The following is a 7,697-nucleotide window of genomic DNA, read 5'->3' on the forward strand; positions in this document are numbered from 1 at the left end:
TATGTAGTCTGTGCCTTCCTCCCCTCATCTCACTCAGCTGACTTAAGATTTTCAGGTATTTCTGCATGGCCAGTGCCAGGGCATGTTTTCAGTCCTTCTGGAAGCACCCTGCTGGCTCTCCTCATCCCTCAGACCATTCCTGCTTGAGTGTGGGCTTCTCTTCTTCCTCGGGCTCTGATTCACGGCAAGCCCCAGAGAGCTGGTGAATTCTGGCCTTTTCTCTCTGGGTTCATATTCTAGATGCAGGTGCCTGTTTAGCTTCTGCAGTCTGCTGCTGTCTGCTCATTGTCTACCTGGCATTCACCCTCAGATAACTCTGAGCTGTTGGTGGTTCTGGTCACTGTCATCTTCCTTCCTACCCCTGCATTTGGAGTGGGTAGTGTTTCATTTCAGAAATGCTGAGAATTTTGCTCTTAAGTTGAGCAGCTCACAGGTGGTAGATTTGAGATAGCTGAACTGTGCCTCCCTATTTTGGTTACCCACCCGGGCCTGACTCGCCTTCTGGCCTGTGAACTTGGTGGAATCAAGGACTGTTTGCTACTCATCTTTTAGCCACCTCACAGAGTTACCCTGTAATTGTTTGAGTAAATGACTAGAATCTTATGAGAATAGAATGTCTTTGCAAATAAACTGCACCTGTCTTCCAGAACGTAAGTATATACTAACTACAACCTGTAAAGATATTACGTAAGGAGCATATACACAGGGTTATTGTTCTGATCCTGAATGACAGGTACAAACTAGGTGGAAAAGGTTTGGGAGCCAAGTGAATGCAGGGTGGGGGCAAATTTGCATTAAGTTTCTTGTTTGTTTTATTAAATATTAAATAGGTATAAATTTTTTAATGATTGAGGTATAAAACATACAAATGATTAAGGTATAGAAAATAATTTTCTATCTTAAAAAATAGAGCTTTGACATAATAGAGCCCAACCTGAAGCTACCCTACTTTCTCTCTTCTCTCCAAGAGTTAAATATTATTCTAAACTTCTGTTATAATACTCTTGTTTTTCTTTGTTGTCTTTCTATAAATGTTTCTATCTATATATAATGTTTTTTGTTGTTTTCAAATAGAATCCTTTTTTTATATGTATATGTATATTTGCCTTTTTCACTCAACATTATGTTCCCAAGATTTAACTGTGTTGATACATGTAAATGTAGTTAATTTTCCTACGTTAGGATATTTCAGTATATATCTGATAATTGTTTTAAAACCCATTCTGCTGTTAATGAGGATTTGGGTTGTTTCCTCTTGCTGGTATTACAGAAACGGCTCCTGTGAACATACCTGTATCAGCCTTTTCTGTTTTTTATTTATTTCATTCTGTTCAGTTTAAACTCTCATTAGCCATCTCTTGTCATACCTGCTGTGAGGAGTTTATGAGAGACCTTTCCAAAGACCTTTCCTCTATTGGGTTTTCCCACTCCTGCCCTACTAGTAATTAATCTTAACAGCATAATGAGTTAATATAATTATATTTTTTCCACTCTTAATTGTAGATCAAGAAGCTACTCTAGAAGTCGGAGCAGAGGGTGGTATAGCAGAGGCCGCACAAGGAGCCGGAGCAGTTCCTACCGCAGTTACAAAAGTCATAGGTGACCTCGTGAATCCCACCCTACAATGTGGTTTCCAGTCTATCTCCCTGCACAGGCAGAGTGGAGTAGCTGTTGAAAAGGGTCTTGTCATTGCTCAATACCAAACCAGTGTCCCACCTGTCTTCCCCTTCCCCACCCAGTTCTTTTCCCAGTGACTTTCTTTATGTGCACCTCATAGAAGAATTGTGTAAAACTTAAACCTTTCCTGTGAAACCCAACAGGCTTTAAAAAAAAAAAAATCCAGTATGCTTTTAATATGAGAAATGAAATAAATATAGCTGCTGGATTTCATTGTGTTTTCTCCTTAATGGGTAAATAAATGCCTAGATTTTTTATGTAGCCTGTCCTGATCCACAAATTGATGGTCCCTCATGTGGTTACTCTTAGGACGTCCAGCAGGAGCAGATCCAGGAGCAGCTCCTATGATCCTCACAGTCGGTCCAGGTATGGACAGGGCCTGGGAAACCACCCCTTAATTCCCTTTTTAAAGGTGTTGTATTTCATGGGAAAACATGTCTTTGACTTTTTAAAACAGTTTTTATTTGTTGACCCATTTTTCTCTAGTGTCAAAAGTGATAGTTGATGTCAAATTGTAATGGCAGGGGTTTATTGACTATAATTGCCTATAAGATGCACCAGATTCAATTGAACTAACTCAGTGTCAACTTTGTGATATTTTTCAATGCAAAAAAGAAATTAACGTTTTTCTGTTTAATGTGGTAAGTCTGATTTGGAGCAGTTATTAAATGTTTCCAGTACGTGTTATGCACATAATGTCTTCATTCTGTCATATAGTGCCCGTGTTCTATGAGGACACTTAAGAACCTAAAAAGAAATGGGAGTATATGAATATTTGAATGGGAAAATTTAGTGTTTGTTATTGCTGTTAAAGCAGGTCCTACACTTACGATAGCTACTATAGCAGAAGTCGGAGCCGAAGTAGAAGCCAGAGGAGTGACAGTTATCACCGAGGCAGAAGCTACAATAGGCGATCCAGGTGGGTCTCTGTTCTCTCAAGCACTGTAAGTTATTGCAGGCACTTGGGGTATGGGGCAATAGACTGCTATAGCAGAGAAAGCATCATCTTCTAAGGAGAGAAATTCTTCTTTCTCTTCTTGAATTTCTTCAGTCCAGAGGCAGTTACTGAAAGTGGGCTTTGTATTAAGAGTTGCTGGGTAGTGTTTATTGGTTGTGTTTAAACATTAAACATTTAAACATGTTTAAATCTAAAGTGCATTCTTAAATATTCACATATCCTTGGACAAAGATTTCTTTTGGAAGGAATAGAGAGAGAAGACCACTCAAACTGTGGCCCATTCTTTACGGTTACTTGCTAGAAATAACAGCCAATTTGTCAGTGTTTTAAATTTTAAAAAGGTAGTATTTTTTTTGTAATATGTAATAAAATGTCATAGTCACTTGCTTCAGTAGCAGGATTTGTGGCTTATATGGTTAAAAATGTCTTTTATGTGTTAATATATATTCATAGATATGTTTTATATAACATATAGTTATTGCAGAAGTCTTTTTGGTTACTTTTTGTGTATCTCTTTCCTGGTGGCTTCTGGTCTTGCCCTCCCTCACCACCACTGCTCTGCCCCCGTGCCTTGCGGTTACAGTCAGTGGTGCTTATAGAATTTCAGTGTGATACAGACACTCCCTTATTTGAAACTCTTCAAGTACACCCCAGTGACCTTAGGAGCAGGTCCACCATGCTCCTGAGTATTGCATGGAGGCCTCTCCACCTACCAACTCCAGCTTGGGCTTTTCTGTGTTCCCTGCACTAACATTCTGGAACCTCTATTTTCTGCCTAGAGATTCACATGCCCATTTCACCATCTCCCATCCCGCCTCTTGAAATAACCCACTCACTGCCCCTGGGAAGCCCTTCCTGACTGCTCATCCTGAGATATATTCCCTGCTGTGTGTTTTATTTATCTTACTACCCTCTATTCCAGACTACCCTTGAGCCCAGGGAACACTAGTCCGCTGTGTGTGTGCCCTTAGCATCTAGCAAAGTGACTGGCTCTTTGTGGATATTTTTCCCAAAATAACTGAATGGTGACCATTACCAAAGTCTTCTTCACTCACTGTCCCAGTGGTCCCATCCCTGCCCCACCTCACCCCTCATTGGGCTCACATTTTGATTTGATTTTGATTTCCTTGTCTTTTAATGAATTCTTGTTGGCCTTTTTTCCCCTTCTTCAGTCTAATTAAATATTGATGTTCATTTTGGGTAACATGGAAAATTATTCTCATTTCCTTGAGTGGATTTCAAGTAATTCCACAGGAAGTGCTATTTCTTTATTTACGCCTTGATATTACCACCATCTGTCACTAACATCTTTGAAAAGTCCACAGTGTTGTCATGGTCAGTACTGTACTTTTCTACCCACTATGCTGTGCCTCCTCGAGTCACTTGCTTTCAAGCCCCTTATATCAAAAAAGAAGTTTCAACAAGAATTCAAAGGGTTGAGAGTTAAAAGATATTTGTATATTTGTTTTGTCTTGTTATACAGGAGTTGTAGATCTTATGGCTCTGACAGTGAAAGTGACCGAAGTTACTCTCATCACCGAAGTCCCAGTGAAAGCAGCAGATATAGTTGAAAGTGTCCCCTTTTTTTATATGAATTATATCTTATGTGTAAATACCTGGTAACTTAAAAAATTAAGAAACTTAATGGCAGTCTGTTGTTCTGTTTCAGTATTAGAGATGAATTTGAAAAATAGACACTTCTTAATTGTTATTTGTTTATTTACATGTGCATAGAATTTAAAATACAGATATGTCTCCTTAAAATATTTGTATGCCACATTTTACAGTAGCCAACTATGGAAATTAATTTCTTTTTCTTGAATCAAGAAATCATGAAATTTAAGTATAATTTGCAATATTATTTTAGATAGATGATTTGTCTCATATATTTCTTAGAATACAGATTCTTTTTGCCCATTTTTAAGGTTTTAGCATCTATGCTGCCCAAGCATAGAACTGAAGGAGAACTGTGAAAGGTGGCCAAATACTTCCATACCAATTACACAGTCTTATTCATGTGTGTTCTTAAAAACAAACCACCCAAAACTGATACTGATGGTAACCAGGCAGTGGCTCCTTTCTTCTTTGTTGTTTCAGAGGATCAAGAACGTGGTCATAATACAGCCCACTGTCTTATTTCAGGCTGGCGGGTGAGGTTAAAAAGAATAGATCAGCCTTAACTATAAATATCTGCACTGTCTCTGTAGCCCTAATGTTTCATGTGCTTTTTTAATAAATATTATTAGAAGTTCAGTTTGTTTAAAAAAAAAAAAAAAGTTCTATTCCAGTTTATGCTCTGGTGCTTGGTAACTTTTGGTGCATTATTCTTATATATTATACATTAGAATTCCATCAGAGAGAGAAATAAATTTTTAAAAAGTTCATTGGCACCAAGTAGGGTTCATTGTAAGCTGTATTCACTTTAACTATTTGGAGAGCTTCTCTCAAGCACAGGTGTGGGCTGCAGGCCGTGGAGCAGGCAGGATTGGCACAGGGTTGTGTAACCACTTGGGTATGCTGCCCAGAACTGATGCCTGGAAGAGTTGAATGGAGAGTGGACTTCAAAAGTAACACTAAGATCTACCTGCCACCATTTTGGACACATTTTTCAGGGCTTTACTTTAAAGCCTTTCAAGTAAGAGATGTAAGAGCAGTTGAACGGTCCTTAGCACCCGCCAGCTTGTTCCCTTGTTTCAGTGGCCTGCAGTGATGCAGTGAAACCTTGTGTGAGATGGGTAAGCCTATGACAACAGACAGGAAATCAGGGTGTGCAGTATTGCATAGATTACACATATTCAGTGTCTTGGGTGGTTCCTGTAAAAATGATTTGACCTATAAAAACTGGTGAGATTTTGTGTTTTTTTATCTTCAGTTTGAGCTTTTTCCCCAAGTGTACTTAATCACCTTAGTGCCAGTTTTATCCAGTTATGCAGAAGAAATTCATATTGGATATTTGATGCAGAAGTTTGTGCCATCCTACCCCTTGCCTGCTATACTTGGGAGGTGGGAAAGAACCCCCAGTTGAAGGGATCTAACCACCCCTGATGGATGGAGGGGTGACCTTGGATGTATTACAACCATCACCTATAAAAGGTTCATAAACAGGGTTAAGTGGCCAATTGTTTGCCAAGTTGATAGATGAGAGTACATTAGAAAGTAGGACCTGACTCAAGCAAACACTTGATGGTGAATAAAAAACAATGTGTGATTCATATGAGCATTCTCAAAAGTTGCCTGCAGAGGAGAATATTGCTTTAATAATATTCAGTGGAAAAAAACTGCATTTAGAACTCAAACCAAAACTGCCAAATCTAATTACGTTAAGAAAAGTTACCTTTAGGCAGTGTATTAGTTTTCTATTGCTGTGTAACAGATTATCCCAAACTTAGCAGCTTAAAGCAATACTCATTTCTTAGCTTACAGTTCTGTAGCTCATGAGTCCAGCGTGATACGGCTGGATTCTCTGCTCAGGGTCTCACAAGGCTGAAATCAAGGGTCAGCAGGGTGGCATTCCTTTGTGGAGGCTCTGGGGAAGAATCTGCTTCCAGGTTAATTCAGGTTGTTGGCAGTATACAGTCCCTTGCTGGCTGTCAGCTGGGGTCCTCTCTCTCGGCTCCTTGAGGCTGCTCGCATTCCTCCTTGTGCGCTTTCCTCCATCTCCAAACCAGCAATGGCCCATCGGGGTCTTCTCATGCTTCAGATCTCTCTGCCTTCCTCCTCTGTTTTAAGGTTCATGTGATTAGATCACGGTTCATGTGTGAGACAGTGTCCCTATATAAGGTCAGCTGTGCCATAGAATGTAGTCACAGAAGTGATATATTTACAGGTATCTGGGCTTGGGGCATGAAAAGAGGGAAGGGCGTTTTAGAATTCTACCTCCCACAGGCAATAACGTTGCAGGTTGTGCTATGGGTAGAATTTTATCCTCAAAAGGTAAGCCCTAGAAGCCTCGTTTGTTTTCTCCATGGAAAAGAACAGCCCTCAGCTGCACCATTCAACTTGTGTGTTTACTGAATGGACTACAGAAATAGCTTTTCTTCCTAAAGGGGATTGTTCTGTATTTTAAATTATTTTTTAATAAAATTGAATTACATCGTGTATTGTGCTTCTTAACAGAAAATGTATTATTGGACTGTTTTTGTAATGTCCTCTTTATTGCAAATGAAACAATATAGCTGGTATTGTTCAAAAACAGTAGAAAATACTTTTGTATATATTGGCAATGTCTAATTTGTATATACTTCATTTAAATTCCCTAAAACTTAAAAGGGAGGCCTTGTAGAAATTAAACTATATACTTAGTCTAAGTTTGAGTCTGAGCATGTTTCATCCTTCTTTATTTACCAAGACTTCAAATAGTCTTTCTGAAATGGAAAAGGAAGCATTGAGTCTCTTTGCTGACCCAGCCAGGGAAGAGATTTCATCTCTTCTCTCTGTGGCTCATTTTCCTCTTCTGGCCGGGTATTAGTGGTGGGGCACGAGGTGGTGCTAGAGACAACTTCAGGCAGAATGTTTACCTAGGCAGAGAACCATTGATGGTGCTTGGTCATGCTTCCCCTGCCAACTCCAGATTTCTTTCAGGTCCAGTTGTCATCCAGCTGAGGTGGCCTGCATACAGATATCCTTGCAGAGAAGGGACTGTGTCCCACCCCATCTGTGAGATGCTGCCCAGGGACAGCACGTTTACCTGCTAAGCCACCTACAGCCTCCGCCTTCCCTCCCTAAGAGTGGTTCACCAAGCAAGCACATAGCACTTACTCTGGGAGAAAATATTCTTTGTGATATTTTTAGCATCCACATGAGAATTTGCAGGGCAAGTACAATTAACTTTTTTCTCCTCAGAACTCAAAGGGATTTGTACTTTCTTAGTGAATACAACATAACCTCACACAGTAAGATTGGCAGAGATTCAGTTTCCAAAGTTGAGTTAACAGTAAACCGCCAAGTCAGGTAGTTCCTGAAAACAGTCAAATCTGGATGTGTTGCCTTAAAATTTAAAGAAAATTGTAGAGTCAGTTTGCTGTAGGGAAATCCCCAAGTGAGGTTCCTTTAGAGTCGTTTA

General features: G+C 39.6%; 1 protein-coding gene across 21 annotated transcripts in view; it reads left to right on the forward strand.

The window, feature by feature from the left end:
• Nucleotides 1–6,942, forward strand: part of NKTR (natural killer cell triggering receptor) — a 44,411-nt gene extending 37,469 nt beyond the window's left edge. For 16 of the 21 annotated variants that reach the window (XM_086366156.1, XM_086366151.1, XM_086366161.1 and 13 more), the window contains 4 exons: nucleotides 1,504–1,599; nucleotides 1,987–2,043; nucleotides 2,492–2,596; nucleotides 4,119–6,942. In XM_086366156.1, the coding sequence (XP_086222282.1) occupies nucleotides 1,504–1,599; nucleotides 1,987–2,043; nucleotides 2,492–2,596; nucleotides 4,119–4,206 (346 nt within the window). In that variant the 3' untranslated portion in view covers nucleotides 4,207–6,942. The remainder of the gene's footprint in view (nucleotides 1–1,503; nucleotides 1,600–1,986; nucleotides 2,044–2,491; nucleotides 2,597–4,118) is intronic. The other 5 variants (XM_086366172.1, XM_086366162.1, XM_086366171.1 and 2 more) reach the window with 1 other exon arrangement.
• Nucleotides 6,943–7,697: the final 755 nt, after the last annotated feature.

Source organism: Bos grunniens, chromosome 22 (assembly GCF_055505025.1).
Source record: "Bos grunniens cultivar Pamir isolate PY7600 chromosome 22, Bosgru_T2T1.0, whole genome shotgun sequence".
NCBI lineage: Eukaryota > Metazoa > Chordata > Mammalia > Artiodactyla > Bovidae > Bos > Bos grunniens.